This window comes from Bicyclus anynana, chromosome 21 (genome assembly GCF_947172395.1).
Source record: "Bicyclus anynana chromosome 21, ilBicAnyn1.1, whole genome shotgun sequence".
Lineage (NCBI taxonomy): Eukaryota > Metazoa > Arthropoda > Insecta > Lepidoptera > Nymphalidae > Bicyclus > Bicyclus anynana.
This window is the reverse complement of record NC_069103.1, coordinates 1369997-1391200: the sequence shown is the minus strand read 5'-3', so window position 1 is coordinate 1391200 and position 21204 is coordinate 1369997. Positions and strand designations below refer to the sequence as shown.

The 21204-nt window shown below is 37.8% G+C and overlaps 1 protein-coding gene across 1 annotated transcript in view; it reads left to right on the top strand.

Moving 5' to 3' along the window:
• The window catches only part of LOC112044628 (neurexin-1), a 204980-nt gene that overhangs the window by 79916 nt on the left and 103860 nt on the right, over window positions 1-21204 (top strand). The window contains exon 4 of the mRNA XM_024080528.2: window positions 8760-8904. Within this exon, the coding sequence (XP_023936296.1) occupies window positions 8760-8904 (145 nt within the window). The remainder of the gene's footprint in view (window positions 1-8759; window positions 8905-21204) is intronic.

The following is a 21204-nucleotide window of genomic DNA, read 5'->3' as shown; positions in this document are numbered from 1 at the left end:
GTCAAAGAGTAACAAACATCCTAACAAACATAAATACAAACTTTCGCGTTTATAATATTAGTAGGATTAGTGTAATGTTATAAAATTATCACCCTTTTTTAGCGGGCTACAAGAACATGCCTCCTTATTGGAGAGATGATATGGAGTTTAGAACCACCAAGTTACACCAATGCGCGTTGGTGGGCTTAGGATGATAAAGTTTCTTTAACATGATGTTAATGATAATCCAGGACCAACGGCTTAACGAGCTCACCGAGGCTCTAAATTACAATACACAAAAAATATATAGGCAATTAGTACATGTACTAGAAGTTACCTATTACTTTATCTTTGACAAAATTTACGTGGCAATTTGTTCACAAAGGTACTACTGTTAAGTGTAATTTTACGAAGAAATTACTTGCCGAGTGCGTGATACCTCCCGTAGGGGCGAACAATTCAATTATCCGTATCCGAAACGTCCCGGACGCCATGTTGGAAGGCTGTTACAGCGAATGGCGCGCACAAAACCTTTAAATAGGGTAGGCATTATACGACAAATTGTACAACACAAATTTCTCCAATATAGGTTCATAATCAGTCATTATTTGGTATAGGCACTAAATTATTGCATATATAAGGTATATACCACTGGCTACAGTCTTCTGTGTAGAAATTTTGAGAACTTCGACTTGTTTAACGAAACATTGCTTGCTCACTATGGGCCTCCTAATAAGGCTCTCACACTCAACGGGCGATGAGGCGAGTTGTACTTGGAGTATTTCTTCGCGATCGAATCAGAAATAACGAAATTCACAGAAGAACGAAAGTCGCAAAGATAAAGTGGCAACCGACAATATCGATCTCTCTTTCATTCCATCGGACCAAAAAAGAGATAAAGTGATATTTTCGAGTCCGCCGCTATTGTTAATAACAATATTATGTCTTTTTCTTGTCAAAAGATATGTCGTTTATGCATCCTAGATCCGTTCAGCTTGGCGTCGGAAAAAAGCTAATCCCTACGAATTAGAGAAAATGTAAACGTCGGGTAACTTTGTATCTTTATATTGACTTTAGAGTAGGTGTGCATAAATGAGTACAGAGAAACTTTGTACCCGATTTTGCATTTGAAAGCGCAATACAAGCGACCACTGTGAAGCGCAAAGTATGGTTAGAAAATTAATTGCGAAATGCTAGATAGGCGAGGTGTTGGTCGATCATGTAGGTGAATAACATTGTTTTTAGGATTATTTAAAATATGAAGCAACTTCACTGCAACTTCGTCCGTGTGGAATTAAATTTTTCACATATCCCACGGAAGCCGTAGATTTTTCTGGGATGAAAAGGTGAAAAATCTATTTTCATTCCAAATTTCGGCCATATCACTTCAGTAGCGGCAGCGTAAACGAGGAATAAACTTACACACTTACACACACAAACTTTAGCCTTTATAATATCAGTATAATGATCACAGTATAATAGAAAAAATACTGATATTTGTTCTATTTTTATGGTTAAAGAGTAAGAGTAATTTCTTCTTAAATTTAAATTTAAATCATTAAAATGTAAAATTATAATTTAATAAATTCTATGTTAAACCTTGTCATGATTTTACTAGTTACATAAAAAAGTCAATAACTAAATAAAAGTTTTACATATTTACACTCCATAGAGTAGGTGTGCACGAATGAGTACAGAGAAACTTTGTATCCAATTTCGCCTTTGAAAGTGCAACACACGTCGACCGCATGTTCCGCGAACACTGCAAAGCGCAAAGTACGGTTTGCAAATGAATTGCGAAACTTACATTATGAAAATAATTAGCGAGCGCACTAAATGATGCTTTGACGTGAATACATCTATTTCCTTTCACAGTCCACACATTAAAATAATCATCAAATCAACTGAGAAATATCATTGTGACGGCCTCCGTGGCGCAGTGGTATGCGCGGTGGATTTACAAGACTGAGGTCCTGGGTTCGATCCTCGGCTGGGCAAATTGAGATTTTCTTAATTTGTCCAGGTCTGGCTGGTGGGAGGATTCGGCCGTGGCTAGTTACCACCCTACCGGCAAAGTTGTACCGCCAAGCGATTTAGCGTTCCGGTACGATGCCGTGTAGAAACCGAAAGGGGTGTGGATTTTCATCCTCCTCCTAACAAGTTAGCCAGCTTCCATCTTAGATTGCATCATCACTTACCATCAGGTGAGATTGTAGTCAAGGGCTAACTTGTAAAGAATAAAAAAAAAAATACCTATTGTATGATATCTACGAAGGATTGTCAGTAGGCACCCGATGATTTGTTACATAGAATCTCAATTTCGTATAAGTGAAGATTGATTCCGATAGAGACCGAGCCTTGAAAGCCCAGTGGATATGATCTCTGCCTCCGATTCCGGAGCGTGTGGGTTCGAATCCGGTCAGGTGCACCTCCAACTTTTCAGTTGTGTGCACTTTGAGAAATTAAATATCACGTGTCTCGAACGGTGAAGGAAAACATCGTGAGAAACCTGCATACAAGAGAATTTTCTTAATTATCTGCGTGTGTGAAGTCTGCCAATCTGCATTGGGCCAGCGTGGTGAACTATTGGCCTAACTCATTTTGAGAGAAGACTCGATCCAGCAGTGAGCCGAATATGGGTTGGTAACGAACAAACGAACGAAGATTGATTCAAGATGATGTTTTCTCAAGTGCGTCACGAATCTAAAACCCAATAAAGCTTATATAATGATTTATTTATTTTGCTATCATCCGCGAAAATTCGGCGAACCCATGCGACAACGGAGATGACGACGACGACAATGGAGATGTTGACTCTACAACGTGCAATTGCACGTTGTAGAGTCAACATCTCCTGAGGATGCTCCGGTTTCGGGGTGAAACGTACGTAGAGAGTATTTTGTCGGACCTGGGTGACGTTGTCGCATGGGTTCGCCGAATTTTCGCGGATGATAGCAAAATAAATAAATCATTATATAATCATGATGAACTTCCGCAAAGTAACGCCTGCTTCTATCCAATATCCAATAAAGCTTTTCAAAATTTTCGTCTGTCAGTCTGCCTGTTTGTCCGGGCTAATCTCTGGAACGGCTGAATTGAATTAAACGAAATTTTGACTGGTAGATAGAGGAGGTTATCGAGCAACATTTAGACTACTTTTATCCCGGAAAAATCCATAGTTCCCGCAGGATTTATGAAAAACTGAATTTCACTAGTGGTAAAATAATATGGGTATTCTTTTTCTTAGTTGTAATATCTACATAAATTTTGTATATTTGATGTCTTGAATTTTGAATTTTTAGCTATTAAACTAAAAATTCTTTGTCATATTGCGTTTAGTCGTAACTTCATGACGTTATTTTACTGGTAGCCATAAACCGGGTACAATGGTTTTTATAGGTTCATAAAAATGCCTAACTTTATTCCGCCGTGCTTTCGGCATGCTTTATTTGACTCCATAAATTACCCATCAATTTTTATGTTGAAAAAACTGGGTAAGTGCGAATCAGATCATGCACATAAGGTTTTGGCGACGAATTAAAAAAAATTGGTTGTCTGTAAAGTCGGCTTACTGACGATAGTTGAACGTGACAACGTCATAAGAAAATTGTCAAAAGAATGGTTGCATTTTTCAAAAGAAAATGTTCATTTTTCTAAAATACTGTTTAATAATCTTCATAGACTAGAATATACTTTATTTCTTGTAAAAAATGTTGGCAACCCTAGAGTAAGGGAACGACGCATGACGTCATATTTTTTCGAGTGTTTAGCCGTCTCCATCGAATTATAAGACGTTGTCACGTCAAAAATGATTTCCTTCTTCACCTAAGTAGTATATATTATTATAGCCGCCATAGCAATTATTCAATAGCTCAAAGGTAATACGGTTGGACTCTTCATCGAGGGGTGGTGGTTCGATCCCTGCCCCGTTTTGTCGTACCCACTCCTAATACTCTTTCCCGACAAGTCGGAGGGGAATTGGTCATGTTAAAAAAAAATATTCTTTAAAAAAAGTTGTTATGCTTTACAATTGACATTATTGAATTGTAACACCTTATGACTGCAATAAAATGGATATTGCTGAGTCAACATCTCTTGAGGATGCTCCGGTAAATGTAGAAGAATTTTGTCGGGTATAAAATACTTCAATCCTTTGTTTCAATTTGCTTGATAAATTATTAATTGAATATAATAATAATAGCCTTTATTTATATAAAAATAACCTTTGAGTGGCTAGGCTAAGGTGGAATTATATTTGTATGTCGGCATCCATACCGGCTCTCCGACTCTACCGACTCTAGGTAGAGTTGTAACCACCAGACCTTATTTATGTAGATTCTTGAACCAATTTAGAAAACATAGTCTTAAATTAACCTGAGCTGGTAAGCTAGAACCTTTCCGTTAAAACATTAACAACTGCGCCAGATATATCAAAACTTAACTTAACGCTTGATTTTTTTAATTCTCTACAAGTTAGCAAACTAAGATGGAAGCAGGCTAACTTGTTGGGAGTAAGATGAAATCTACACTCCTTTCGGATTCTACACGACATCGTACCGGAACGTACGGTACGTCTTTGTCGGTAGGGTGGTAACTAGCCACAGCTGAAGCCTCCCACCAGCCAGATCTGGACCAATTAAGAAAACCTCAATCGGCCCAGCCGAGGACCGATCCTAGGACCTCCGTCTTGTAAATCCACCGCACACACCACTGCGCCACGGAGGCCGTGGAGTCGTGATTTAATTACATAAAAACTACTAGCCATTTTTTTGTCATCGGTACCTCCATTTGCGGTATATATCACTGTAGGTGTCTGTGCCGAGCTAGAATCACTTGCAGTAATTAAATTGTTGCGCGCCGTCGGCTACTTGTAAGATAACTGGAGCTGCAATGACTGGAAGACCATTTCCTTTGAGACTAGTTTGACGGTCTTTCTAGTGAGTTGGCAATGCCTTACAACAACATTCCTAGTTTGAATCAATTTTTTAACCGCTTAAAAAATAATCATCATCATATCAGCCGATGGACGTCCACTGCACGACATAGGACTTTTGTAGGGACTTTCAACTTCCATACTGAGCCGCCAGCATCCAGCGAATCCCTGCGACTCGCTTTATGTCGTCAGTCGACCAAGACTGCGCTTTCTAGTGCGGGGTCGTCATTCCAGCACTTTGGGACTGACCCTCCCAGGTGGACTGACGTCAACTTCCCACTTCTTCTTTGGGACCCCAACCTCAATCGACTCTTCGAACTATGTGCCCCGCCCATTGCCACTTCAGCTTCGCAGCTCGTTGAGCTATGTCGGTGACTTTGGTTCTTCTGCGGATATCCTCATTTCTGATTCGATTACGCAGATATACTCCTAACATAGCTCATTCCATCGCCCGCTGTGTGACTCTGAGCTTTCTTATTACTTGATTGCATTTAAATAAAAGCTATTTTTTAATTTTGTATTTCTTTATTTGGTTCAAAAAGTATGTTGTTATAAGATCACAGTGATTAGTTACTAAATTAGCTATGGCTGAATTATACCACCATAACTGTATTATCATAATTTGGTAAGTACTAAGAAATTAGTGATCCGATGTCGCGACGAAACCAATCAGGAGTATCGGATCGGATATCTTTTTCAATGATTTGAAGCTTATTTTGTGTTTGTACAACATACCTATTATGTACTAGAATGGACAATCTCTTCTGAACGATTAAAAATAAATAAAAACAAAAATTTAGTAATGGAAGAAAAGTAAAGGTAAAAACATCTCAAAACTGTGATTGATATTTGCTCCTACCCACGCTTTCAAAAATGTCTTTTACCAACTTAGATTAAGGGCACATCTTCTGGGACACGGTAATACGTTAAGGGCCAACATTTGCATATAAATGTTTAGAATTTTTCACGCCCTCGTGGAAATATTAGATCACCAACATCATCTCTCTTTGAATATATGTACAATTTCCCGGATAGATATTTTATGCTGTAACCTTTTTAACATGATAACCCGGCATATTAAACGAACGAGTATCTCTGACATTCACAAGGCGCGTTTGGTGTCCTCGTAACTTTAATTTCAAGTTTTCGACTTTATATCATTCAATCATCAATCATATCAATTGGACGTCCTCTGCAGGATATTTTGTAGGGACTTACAAACATCTGAGCCACCTGCATCCAGCAAATCTCTGCAACTCGCTTGATCAGTTCACGTGGTGAAGAGTCAACCAACACTTCACTTATCACCATAACAATATAACTTGACGTTTCAACAGTGCTTGTAATCTAAGCCTATTTTAAAATTTGAAGTTGAATAGATACATTATACCTATACTAAATACTTTAAGCAAAAGTATATAATATTTCGTGGAGTTCTTTTATGCGTTTTACAATAGAGATAGCTAGTCAAAATAGTCAAAAGTCAAAATTCATTTATTTCAAATAGGCTTAGTTTACAAGCCCTTTCGAAACGTCAGGTAATAATATGAAACTTAAGATAATGGTGATAATAATTATTTGAAAACTTAAAATTAAAGTTACGAGGGTTCCAAACGCGTCTTGGTCCGAGAAGAAAGAATTGGAGTCATTTTGAAATAGCTTTTAAACGTTATGTATGTTTATGTGTGTGTTTAACGCTTTGTGTAATATGAAAATGTATCAATATCATATTTTATATTATATTTTTTTGTTATTTTAATTAATTTAAGATGAACATCGTTCCTGACGGAGGTCTTCCAACCGCATATTTTTTCGACTAACCTAAATAAAACCAATCTTTTTCCACAATGAGTAAAAGCTTTTTATACAATGAGCTTACTGTTAAGCCGCAGCGTCAAAAGAGGTTGTCAAAAATAGTATTTACTCTACGGCCACGGTCAAAAGCACTTCGCAGTGAAATTTCAGTGAAAACTGTTGACCTTGGCCCGCACGCGGTACTTTGAATTAATTTCGTCATCCGTCATTCAACGGTTAGATTAGGTTTTTACTTTTACGTCAGCACTGAGTGGGCACTCAATTAACGGAATTTGTGACCGAAATCCATTTTTCTTTCATATTTAATGGTATACCAGCCAATTCCGTAAACCTACCTTTTACAGAAGCTGAAACTTTTTCATACTTTGTCATAGTATGCTCTGCTAGTGAAGGTATGTGGAATTATGGGCAACTATGGATTTTTGACCATGTTAGGTTTGGAAGATTCAGTCAAATTAATTATATTTTATTAGGCTTAGTTTACAAACACTTTTGAAACGTCAGGTCAAATTTCAGATAATTCGGTTCAGTTGCTGAAGCGTGAAAGAGTAACAAACATTCATGTAGTGTTTGTGTATATATACACCGGTAGTGGGACAAAGCAGCCAGTCTATCTCTGGCATCGAGAAGAGGCGGACGTGCGCTGCTTGGCCAGTGTAGTGGTGAGACGGTGACTTACTGCTATTACAGTAAGGACAAGGGACCTTACAATTCATACAATCAAAATCAACAGGTTTTCGCAAATCTCAGGAATCATTGGATTTTCTTAGGATAAAAAGTAACCTATGTGGTAATCCAAAGTAAAATCTATTTCCATTTAATTTTTCAGCCAAATCGCTTCAGTAGTAGCGGTGTTAAAGAGTAACAAACATCCAAACAAACATACATCCATACAAACTATCGCGTTTATAATATTAGTAGGATAGGAACCCAGGATTCGAACTCAGGATTTCATGATCCAAAGCTATATTAACAACTGGACAATCGAAGCAGCTACTTTCACGTTCACCCTACGATATCTATCAAGATAGACTGAAATATATTGCGTCGTCAACACTTGATAGAAACGAAAAGGACGCAAGATAAATGGCGTCCTTGTCATGCTAGATGGATGTGAAACGCAACGACTTGTAAGAGTGCAATGTTTACATCCATTTCACTATTTTATACATTCCGAGAGAAAATTGGCTCTATCTATCTTGCTGTCATATTAAGATGGTACAAGATTTATGAGGTTACCTTGGCTATTAATATTGGTTGATACATGAGTAAGTCTGGAATGGGCAACTTGGGGCGTTTATCCATTAGGTAGGAGTATAAAAATTTTGTAATAAAAAAACAGCTGTTTGATGAACTGCCGTCCTCTAACTTGTATCGATTTGTAATTTTTTACTACCTAGTAAACCAGCTACAGAGCCGTGAAAGCACAGTGGATATGACCTCTGCCTTCGATTCCGAAGGGTGTGTTTTTGTAGAAACAACTATATAAAAATACTTATCAAGAATAAAACCAACGCTTAAGTAATTTTTCAGCACGTGGTACGTCTAAATTGCACTGAAGGTAGGGATTTTTGAATTTTGGAGAAAAATTAATATAACTTAATAACCGTAAAATTTCGGCTAACATATATTTCGTTATTTTAGTAGGCCTTATGTTAGCTATCATCCTGTAAAGTATGTCGTACTATTTACGGGACACCCTGTATGTAGTTTTTACACTCAGAACACGCAACTCGATATTGAAGACAATATTTAGGTATTAATTGTTTAAATAACTTTGATTGTTTAATAAACGACTAAATGAAATTAAGAAAATTAGCAACTTTTGTCTGCCTCAGTTCGACGCGCTAGTGACATATCTAATTGTCTATAGAATAAAATCTTTGGAATAAAGATTATTTTTAACTGCCCAACTAGTTTTGAACCAATGCTGGACCCTTAGTCATAAGCTGGTTCATGCAACGCGACAATCTAATTAATATGAATAATTACTCACGATTGTTTAAATTCTAAAATTCTTGGCTTGTTCCAGGTACAACTCAAAACTGACGACGTTAGCGTTGCCGTCCGTGATCTTCGAGCCCAAGTTCCGGGGAGCGGTGCGCAACCTGGTGTACTCCGACCTGCCGGGGCAGCCGCCGCGCAGGCAGGAGCTGCGACACTCCAGGGACTTGAAGGTCAGGGCATCATCACCAGACACCATCAGTCGCCATCGATTTCTGACTGCAAACCTTCAATTCGCAGAAGGAATCCGATAGTGATGATCTAAAAAAATTTGGTTTTTATTCGTTTTTACAAGTAAATTTTGAACTTTAAGTATGGACGTAATTTTTTCTTAACACTACTATGGGCGTGGAGTCTCACAGACTGCTGTATGCAGATTTTTTTTTTTTGAGAAAACTGATGTAAGATCGCTATTCAACTGATTGCAAATTAAAGTTATGGGATTTAGCAATAAAATAACGTGCTTATCCAGTTTTACTTCAAAAATTATGGACATTTTGAAAATCAAAAATGATGGTACTTTTCAGTCTAAATCTATTTTTTTTAGGTATTGAAAACAGTCAAACGTTTTTCTATAACAAAATTAGTCTTTTTTTCTCAAAACATAATATATCACAATCCAAAAACGTAAAACGCCTATTTCTGGTAACAAATATAAATTTTGACAGCAGTTTATTAACGTAAATTTACTGGCAGTCAGTGCACAAAGGTCTAGTTGATGGTTTTTACTTACGGGATATTTACCGAAAGATGCAACCTCCTTCCTTGGTAGTTGTACCACTAAAACAAAAGCCACTGAGCCGTTAAATCGCCGGAAGTGGAGAAAATTAACCAAGAAAACAAAAATATTCTGTGAGATAGATCCTCAATTGCCTGTCAGACTCCACGTCCATACTTAAACTTTAACTTGCCTCGTTTGGGTAATATCTCAGACGCTACACTTGATCACTTTTTCTAAAAATTAAGAATTTGAAATTTAGTAAAATTGCTCGTTTAGTACTTTATACAGGATTGTCTCTGCATAACGGCTCAACGGTGCGTATTACTATACACCTACATGAAACGTTTTTTATATATATATATGATATATGTACAAAATAAAAATTATTCTTAATTCCATTGCCTTCAAAACTAACAGCATTATACATTTTTGTGTTTTGAATATTTTTTTAAACCTATATTTTTCTTTTACCTGCCATAAGACTATGTTTCTTGCCAGGGTTATTGATAGTGTGAATTTATGTTTTTCTTAATTTTATTATTTAAAAACGCTTCAGCATCGCAGCCCTGGTAAGTGACAACCCTAAACTGAGTAATAAGGAAACGATAGCCTTTCAAACAGTTTTCATTAAAGAAACAACAGAACAAGACAAAAGGGGAATATCAAATTCCATGCACCGCTCGTCATAATTCATAAACATCTCAATTTTCTATTGTCGAGCTCTCGTACTGCCACTCGACGTTATTGTAATATGTACTCAAATTCTCAAGGAATAGAGTGGATGTTACAATGGTTATTAAATTATAGAATATTCTATACAATAAAGGAAATTCCGTTGCCTTTTATTTTGAGTCCATGCTGAAGGTTCTGCGTATTCATGATTCATGCGTAAGTTTAAAGTATCTTTTTGATCTTTTTCTTATGAAAGAAAATTAAAATTAAAATTTTTATCAATTTTATTCCAGTTTTACCCCCCAACTTAAAAACCTGTTTGTATGACCTGTCTGCTTAACCACAAAAAAAGTATGACCAAGACATCGTAGCTTCTAAACTAATGAAACGATTATGATGCTGTTTTTGACGTGACAAAGGCTTATAATTCGATGGAGCCGGCTGCACACTCGAAAAAAGATGACGTCATACGTCGTTCCCTCGCTCTAGGGTTGCCAAATTTTTTTACAAGAAATAAAGTATATTCTGGTCTATGAAGATTATTAAACAGTATTTTAGAAAAACGAACATTCTTTTGAAAAATTAAACCATTCCATCAGTATTTTCTTATGACGTTGTCACGTTCAACTATGGTCAGTAAACCGACTTTAAAGACAACTGTTTTTTTTTGTAACGTGAGATGTTTTCTTTCTTTCTTCTTTCTAAAACCATGAAGATCTTACCGGATCTTCATGGTTTTAGAAAGAAGAATCAATCCAAAGATTTCCACGTTTTCCATCATGATAAATTTAGGTCATTAATGTCTGCCAAGAAGAAGTAGCATTCTAGCTAAATTTAAGAGTGTCGAGTTAACTTTACCTTGTTAATAGTTGTTACATTTACACTACAATTGGCCTGCACATTTTTTACGGTATACGTAATGGCATATACGATGTTCACACGAAATTGACATTGAAAAAAAAAACGTTTTTTTTTATTCTCTACAAGTTAGCCCTTGACTACACCTGATGGTAAATGATGATGCAATATAAGATGAAAGTGGGCTAACTTGTTAAGAGTAGGATAAAATCCACACTCCTTTCGGTTTCTACATGACTTCGTACCGGAACGCTAAATCGCTTGGCAGTACGTCTTTGTCGGTAGGGTGGTATCTATCTATGGCCGAAGCCTCCAACCAGTCAGACCTGGACCAATTAAGAAAACCTCAATCGGCCAAGACGGGGATCGAACCCAGGACCTCCGTCTTGTATATTCACCGCGCATACCACTCCGCCACGGAGGTCGTCAAAACCGTACACCAATATACATATATGTTTAGACGTATATATATAATGCTGTGTGAATGTAGCCTTAAGTTCTAAAAACCGAATTTCTCGCAGACAGAATAACGGTTATCCGCATTAAGATATAAATAAATAAACGCTGGTATTTATTAATCCAAGTGTCGTCGAGAGCTAAATAGGTCAAACGGCACAAAAATATATTGAATAACCTTTCAACGGGCAACCTCCAGATACCGACGGAAGAGCAACGCGACCTATGCGCTTTCGCTGAACAGGGGACGTTATGGAGTTTGAGCCTGTGACACCCAGACTTACTTCATCATACCTCTTTCTTCTTCTTCTACTTAATGAAGGCTGAATGTTTGCCAACCCATGCTCTTACCATGGGTAAGCCATTGGTAAGTATGGCAACCGATTATGGAGGTTCAACTGGCTTTGGAAGGTGGCAGGTTTCAAGGGTCCAGATCCTCAATTGTTCAATTATAAAACGTAATTATTTGATGTTTTTTACTGGATATCGTGAGGAGTCATGTCTACAGTCGCTATTCATATAGCTTCGCGATGATTCTTCTAAAAACACCATTTAAGATCAGACTTTAAGGGTCTTAGTCGATTTAGTCTGATCGTGTAAGTGCCGTAGTCTCCTTAATGAGACCTTAGCGGCGTCATTGGGGGGTTTGGGCGAGCGCAGAAGCATTGCCTGATGGGGTCCGAAGGTAGAAGCAGAAGAAATGTGCGCAGTTCGGACTCCGACCTCAGCTTAGGGGATCGGGATATTGGGCACCACGTCAGATATTGGGCACCACGTCTTCGCCGGCGAAGAAGTTGTGTAGCTTGTGTTTGTGTTGCCTGGGAAGTTTTGTGGGTCGTTGCGCCATCATCAGGATCGTAAAGGACGTTTTTCGGACGTCTATCTCTATCGAAGGATTGCCAAATAATGGTGAATCTGACGAATGGGGTCATGATTTCTCAAATTATGCTGTGGAAAACAAAATGTATGTTTTATAGGTACTTAGATGATTGACTGTCTGGACCCTTCCAAAGTGATCACAGTACAAACTCCGTAATTGGGTTGGTACTATGCTTACCTATGGTAGGAGCATAGACTGATAAACTTTTCAGGCTTCATTAAATGAGGTAAGTCTGGCAATAGCGGGCTCTTTGTCCATTAGTATCACTGTTACATCGCTCAGTGACCTTTAGAAGATCTGTATCAGAGCTGGCGAGTTCACACATCAGCGAATCGTTATTTTTACCGGATAGTTATTTATCACGATTTAGTTTGTCAGTGGTATTTTAGTTTGATACGTGATAAACCAGTGGATATGACCTCTGCCTCCGATTCCGGTTCTTTTCAGTTTCACTCAACTCACTTTTCAGTCAACTTTTCAGTTATGTGCATTTTAAGAAATTAAATATCACGTGTCTCAAACGGTGAAGGAAAACATCGTGAGGAAACCAGCATACCAGAGAATTTTCTTAATTCTCTGCATGTGTGAAGTCTGCCAATCCGCATTGGGCCAGCGTGGTAGACTAAGGCCTGATCCCTCTCATTCTTATAGGAGACTCGAGCTCAGAAGTGAGCCGAATATGGGTTGATAACGATCAGGGTAACCCAGGGCCGGGGATGGGCATTTTGGTCTGCTGAAATCTTATCTTACGAGTACATGTTTAAAATAAGTTTAAAAATTGTCATTGTCAATATTTTTTGAGAAAAATCTCTTGTTCAATTAACCGAAGCTAAGTTATTTAGCTTAAAAAGTAAATAAAAACAAACTCATATAATTTCAAACGGACTCCAGATTCCCGGAGCTCCGAATAGTTCTCGTTTCAAGAGTAAAATTACGTTTTAAAATAGACAATTGAGACGTTTCTGCAGTGTTAATGTTTAAGTTACAAGGATTTCCCGCTACTATATATAATCTGTTGGTCAATACATTTGTCTTAAAAATCTTGATAATTCTAATTTTATAATGAACTTTACTTTATCAAAAAATGTTTGCTACAACGTTTTACATTTTTAATTCATCTTAATTTGTTCCCAACTGACAAGCAAAGGTCGTTGACCATACAGCTTGAGTTTTTCGACATTTTAAGATGTATGATTGTTTTTTTTGTTTGTTTGTTTTCTTATTTGCCATGACCGGGTTCTCGGAGTCGTTCTTGTATTGACCGGTGGGCGTTCTCCTTTCATCTTTTATGAAATAAGGAAATAGATTTGCCTTATTTCATAAAAGATGATAGGTCCACCACTAAGTTTTGAAAAAATTATTATCATTTTGCATTTAAAAGCGTTATTTATTTATTAGTATAAAAAAAACAAAGAATTAACCTGGCTATCAAAATTTCGCACTGTGGAGGAGATCGGGGGCAAATGGACTACCATTAAAAATCCATTAAAACCCCCGAATACGGTAAAGGGGTTTAATCTGAACCCCCGTAAAAAAACGTGGATTTAAAATTCGAATTTTCTCTTTTTCGCAGAATCCATACACGCCCCTTTATCTTAATTGATGGAACACAGACTTCCGTTTAACCGTTAATTGGTTTCAACCCAATTATTTGTTTTGTATGTAAATTAATAACAGTGTTTACTTTAAAAGGCAATACGAGTAATAAAGATACATTTTGCTGTTTTGTACTACTATTAAAACATAGACACAATAACAACATTTAGAGACAAATTTGTAGAAGAAATGAAAGGAAAAACGTTCATTTTGAAATTGTGTCACGCATTACAATGCCAAAGAACTATTAAAGTGTCTGGTGTCTTAAATCACCTAGGCAAGTTAAGATCAAAACTCAAATAGTGGAAGCAATCAAACCACTCTCATATTATGTCATTTTTCATCATTATCAACCCAAGTTCAACTCTCTGCTGAGCTCATGTCTCCTCTCAGAATGAGAGGGGCTAGGCAGACTTCACACACGCAGAGAATTAAGAAAATTCTCTGGTATGCAGGGTTCGTCACGATGTTTTCCCTCACCGTTTGAGACACGCGATATATAATTTCTTAAAATGCACACAACTGAAAAGGTGGAGGTGCATGCCCTGGATAGGATTCGAACTCACACCCTCCGGAATCGCAGGCAGAGGTTATATCCACTGGACTATCACGGCTTCACGTCTTGGTTACTACGGAAACTCGCTATAAATCCAAGTAGGTATATGAATTTATACCTTAAAACGTGCCTGCGAAATGAAGTTAGGCAATTTTATTAACCTATAAAACAATTATTATTGTTTTATCGTTGGAAACCTAAAATAACATCAAACCATACGTATAATATTCATGGAGTTAAGAGTTCATAAAACTTTTATAACGGATCCAAATGTAAATGATTTCTATGAATGAAACTCTTTAACACTCCTTACAGCTATTTATTCGTAATATTATTTAAACGGACTCGTAAAGATTCTCAATCAAAATTATTACTTTCAGGGTTTTGTAGTAAAACGAGTAAGCCCATCGATAAATGAGCAAAAGATTATAAGAGCTATTTTTTTTATCATCATCATCATCATCATCATCGTCATGTCAGCCGATGGACGTCCACTGCGGGACATAGGCCTTTTGGAGGGACTTCACGATACTTAGCCACCTGCATCCAGCGAATTCCAGCGACTCGCTTGATGTCGTCAGTCCACCTGGTGGGAGGTCGACCAATACTGCGCTTACTAGTGCAGGGTCGCCATTCCAGCACTTTGGGACCCCAGAGTCCATCGGCTCTTCGAGCTATGTGCCCCGCCCATTGGCACTACAGCTTCGCAACTCACTGAGCTATGTCGGTGACTGGTTCTTCTTCAGATCTCCCAATTTCTGATCACGTAGAGATACTCCTAACATAGCTCATTCCATTGCCCGCTGTGTGACTCTGAGCCTTCTTATTTTTTTATATATTACTAGCGGACTCGCTCAAGCTTCGCTTTGACTTATTAATTTATTTATTTGCACTTCTTCCCTATCCCTACCTTACACTACCATACTCCTACCCCTACCCCTACCCTACCCCTACCCTACCTCTACTCTACCCCTACCCTACCCTACCCTACAACTACCCTACCACTACCCTACCCCTACCCTATACCTATACCATAAACCTACCCTACCACTACCCTACCCTACCCCTACCCTACCCCTACCCTACCCCTACCCTACCCCTACCCTACCCCTACCCTACCCCTACCCTACCCCTACCCTACCCCTACCCTACCCCTACCCTACCCCTACCCTACCCCTACCCTACCCCTACCCTACCCCTACCCTACCCCTACCCTACCCCTACCCTACCCCTACCCTACCCCTACCCTACCCCTACCCTACCCCTACCCTACCCCTACCCTACCCCTACCCTACCCCTACCCTACCCCTACCCTACCCCTACCCTACCCCTACCCTAACCCTACCCTACCCCTACCCTACCGCTACCCTACCCCTACCCTATCCCTATACCATACCCCTACCCTACCACTACCCTATCCTAGGATTTAGGGGTTTGAAAAATAGATGTTGGCCGATTCTCAGACCTACTGAATATGCACAAAAAATTTCATCAAAATCGGTCGAGCCGTTTCGGAGGAGTTCAAGTTCGAAAACCGCGACACGAGAATTTTATATATTAGATTAATATTTTTAATAACCTTCGAAAAAAGGATTTTTTTTTTTTAAAAGTTAACCATGGACTGTGTTACTTACCTGATGTTTAGTAACTAGAAAATAGTCAGAGGTACGGGTAGTATGAACTTGTACGTAAAAGTTAATTCTACCCTCTGACCTCTGACGTACCTCTGACGGTTTTTACGCGTCATCGTACCGGAACGAATTGCTTCTTCGCCGGCAGGGTTGATAACTAGTCATGGCCGATGACTACCAGCTGATAAAATCCTGAACTGATTCAAGCTTGAAATCGAACCCTGGACCTCTTTATTGCAAACCACAACCATCTGTTCATAAGAGGTCGATCTTTTCTTAGTGAAAATTGAAATGTTTTAAAATGTCGCAAATAGATTGAATAAAATTTAAGTGAATTTAGTACATTATTACTAGTTTAGGATCATAAATTTGATATAAGAATTGAGATTATTCCAAAATAAATAAGATACGTATATACTTAACTTAACTTAACAGTTATACATTTCACGACTGCATTAAAACTTTTCTACAATGAGAATCGATTATATAATTCTCAGTCGCTAATTGATCACACCTGCGTGCCACGCCCTCTAGTTAATAACCCTCTCGGTGTAATAGGCTGTCACATCTGCCGGTGATTGTCGGCCCGTTCCGTGCCGCCATCTAAAACGTTATGCCTTTCTGTTTTAATAGAATTTCACTTACCTGAATTACAATATAATGGAAGGCTTATTGAGCAAAAGTACTCTTTTAATACTAGTGCTAGATAATATAATTCGCATTAGATTTTTATGATAAGTAAGCGGTTTTCTGCTATCACGCCTGATGGTAAGCGATTATGCAGAACCTATTAACTAAACGAAAATATATTTAAACAATAGATGATAGGATATGATAGATTTTGACGGCCTCCGGGCGAAGTGGTATGCGCGGTGGATTTACAAAACGGAGGTCCTGGGTTCGATCCCTGGCTGGGCAGATTGAGATTTTCTTAATTTGTCCAGGTCTGGCTGGTGGGAGGCTTCGGCCGTGGCTAGTTACCATCCTACCAGCAAAGACGTACCGCCAAGCGACTTAGCGTTCCGGTACGATGCCGTGTAAAAACCGTCAGAGGTAGAGGTGGAGTACTGGTACCACTTCAAAGAGGTACAAGTTCATTCTACCGGTACCTCTGACGGTTTTCTAGTTACTTAAAATCAAGTGAGATGTGAAGTAACGCAGTCAGTCAGGGGTGTGGATTTTCATCCTCCTCCTAACAAGTTAGCCCGCTTCCATCTTAGACTGCATCATCACTTACCATCAGGTGAGATTGTAGTCAAGGGCTAACTTGTAAAGAATAAAAAAAAATAGGAAAAACGGAAGCTGGAAGGAAATTCCATATATTTGCAGTGCGTTTAAGGCATGAGCAATTAAACAGCTTACTTAGTAAGCCACCAAAGAATATTGACTACGTAGCGTATTTTATTTAATAATAGTCTGATTCAGTCAGTAATCATAGATCTAGAGTAATTTAATCGTAACTGAATTTTAGATGAATGTGAACGTGAACCAACGGCATTGGCCTTCGTTTGTCTGGCACATTATTTATTTCTTATGTTAAGGTAGTTTGTGGAGTTCAAAGTTTTTAGTTTCTCAATTATTTATCATAATAGTTTTACGTTCCTACACATTTCTTTGTTACCCCTGTATTATAACTTAAGTTTTGTACAACTGTTTAAATTATTTATTAAAATACCTCAAAAAGAATCCTGCCCCATAATTTGTATAACTAAATCAGGTAGATACATTATATGTATAAACAAATGTACTTACAAGTAATTAATGTTAAATAATTTGGCTGCTGGGAGGCCTTGACCGTGGCTACTTACCACCCTACCGACAAAGACGTACCGCCACGCGATCTAGCGTTCCGGTACGATGACGTGTAGAAACCGTAAGGGGTGTAGATTTTCATCCCCCGCCTAACAAGTTAGCCAGCTCCCATCTTAGATTGAGTCTCACTTACCATCATGTGAGATTGTAGTCAAGGGCTAACTTGTAAAAGAATAAAAAAAACCAACAACTTCGTTGATGAAATTTTGAATAATTATATGTACGATATTATTATGTACTGTTTTATACCTAATCGTTGAATACTATTTAATAGTAGTATCCTTATAGTATTCAAGCTGAATAAACAATAATGATAATAATAATAATAATAATAATAATTGCCTTTAATCAGATCAAAAAACTTAGCCTAATAACAATGTTTGGATAATAACTTAAAATCTATAACTTATTCATACGTAAAATAACAATGAGCTTATTCTAGTATTTGAAATTTGTTTAATTTTTGATGATCTGTTTGCCAATCGGCAAAGGCCTCCTCCAACCTTTTCCATTCACACCTGTCGTGAGCCACCCTGTTCCACATCACTCCAGCCACTTCTCTGATGTCGTCATCCCATCTTTTCTGCGGTCTGCCTCTTTTCCTTTTACCTTCTCTGCGATACCATAAGCTGAATAAACAGTTACCCATAAGCTGAAGTAACAGTTAACATTTTAGAAAACGTTCAAAGTTAAAATCACCTTCTCAAGTTTAAAGTGGAAAACATAAAAGTTAAAAATTCCACCTCAGGTGAGACGTAAGCCCTGAATACATTATCGGCACATAATGAGCGGGCTACATTATATATTTGTGTTACACAATGACGCTTTTAGAGTCACTGCCACCTCTCAGCGCGAGGGTGCTCCAACTTACCCCGCTCGACCCCCTCGAAGGGTTAAAATTGCAACACAGAAAATGTTCATTGATTTTGTCTGTTTGTAAGACTTTATTGTGTAAAAGAAAACTATACAAAGGCGAAACACAATGCTTTGAGGAATATTTCTACTAGTTATACTTTTTTGTGATCTGAATAGAGTTACTAGTGCGTAAATAAATAAAAAATGCTGAAAAGTAAACAATAAGAAGATGGTATTTTAAGATAAGAATACGTTGGAAAGGTTTATTTTTAAATACCTAATAAGAAAACAAAGAAGTGAATGTTGTTTGGAGAGTAATGATTTTATTCATCACCATTAAAGTGACGATCATTTGATGTATTTATAAAATAGTCAATAGAATCAGTTTGACTATATAGAGTGACTAGCTAGTAGTAATAAAACTTTATAGAGTGACTAGCTGACGCCGCGCGGTTTCACCCGCGTGGTTCTCGTTCCCGTAGGAATACGGGGATAATATATAGCCTATAGCCTTTCTGAATAAATGGTCTATCTAACACTAAAAGAATTTTTCAAATCGGACCAGTAGTTCCTGAGATTAGCGCGTTCAATCAAACAAACAAAATCTTCAGATTTATAATATTAGTATAGATACTAAAATATTAGTATCATAACTAAACATTTTTGTTCAAAATGCCAAGTAAATAAAAATTAATTAAAACGATTACAGTTTACTTTGAAAAAAATATGTATAAAATATATTTAGGTATATACAACATTCCTTGGATATTTTCTTTCAAATAATAAACGTAAGACTAAAATATTCTTCGGATATTTTCTTTGTCAATATTTTTTTGCCTATTCGTCAGTCGAGAAAAGTTAACAGATACGTAAAAAGCGTTAGGTAACATAAGTAAAGATAAGATTTACCTTATAAAATATTGTATGGCGCCATATAATAAAGGCGGGAGCATACTTTTTCATATAAAACGCGACACCGTTGTGAATAAACAAGATAAAAAAAACCAAATTACATTTTGTTTTTATTCATAATGACTGTGATAAACCGTGAAATGATATCGTTTATGATAGTGGTTTAGTGAATTTAAGACTATCACCCTAAGGCCGCCAATCCGTTTTGGAGCAGTGTTGTGGGTTAAAGCTGCATATCCTTCTCCATTAATAAAAGACCCTCTTCCTGTAGTAGGCCGTCAAAATAGGCCGTTAATGATGAGATACGTCAGTGTATAACAAACCATTTATCCCTATATCATCATTATCAACCCATATTCGGCTCACTGTTGAGCACGAGTTTCCTCTCAGAATGAGAGGGGTTAGGCCTTAGTCCACCACGCTGGCCCAATACGGATTGGCAGGCTTCACACACATGGAGAATTAAGAAAATTGCTCAGGTCAGCAAGTTTCCTCGCGATATTTTCCTTCACCGTTTCAGACATTCAATTTCTTAAAATGCACATAACTGAAAAGTTGGAGGTGCATGCCCCAGACCGACTTCGAACTTACACCCTCCGGAATCGGAAGCAGAGGTCATATCAACTGGGCTATCAAGGCTCTATCTCTGTATGAGACTGTCAAATCACGCCTCTTTTCGCATATTAGCGTCGCGTGTCGTAAGTGTGTTTCTGTCCAAATATTCACGTGTTATGAAAACCCGTAGCTGTATTATGTCAAGGGCGAAAAATAATGAGACATGACAAGAACGTGGCGTCCCACGGATTTTCGAACAACGTGTAACTTTAGCGGTGTAATAACGTTGTTTTAAACATGCCACAGGGTCATGTTGCCTACGCCTACCCACTTAAAGAGGGTTAAGAAGTTTTTTTGAAGGAAAAGTTAATAAAAATGATTAAGCCTTTGTTCACTGACCTTACATTTTTTATTTATGACTAATGGTATTTTGTTAGTCAGGTTGATTTTGACATAGGCTTCTTCCGCATTGTTCCACTTACTCATATTTTTGTCTACTCCTTAAATAATTATCAAGAGCTAACTTGTCCTTGTGATAGCCCATTCGAATCCGGTCCAGGGTATGCACCTCTAACTTTACAGTTATGTGCTTTTTAAGAATTTAAATATCACGTGTCTCAAACGGTGAAGGAAAAACATCGTGAGGAAACCTGCATACCAGAGCATTTTCTCAATTCTCTGCGTGTGTGAAGTCTGCCAATCTGCATTGGTCCAGCGTGGTGGACTATTGGCCTAACCCATCTCACTCTGAGAGAAGACTCGAGCTTATCAGTGAGCTGAATATGGGTTGATAATGATAAACTTGTCCTTAGCTTAAGGAAAAGTTAGTTTACATTTTTATTGTCTTAAAGATGCCCAAGTTGTAAGAACTAGGAAGCATAGACTTAGGGAAACAGTTCCACACTCTAACCATGCTTTAAAAGATATGAAGAAACAAATCTCTGTACTTATGAGTTTTAGGGATGACTT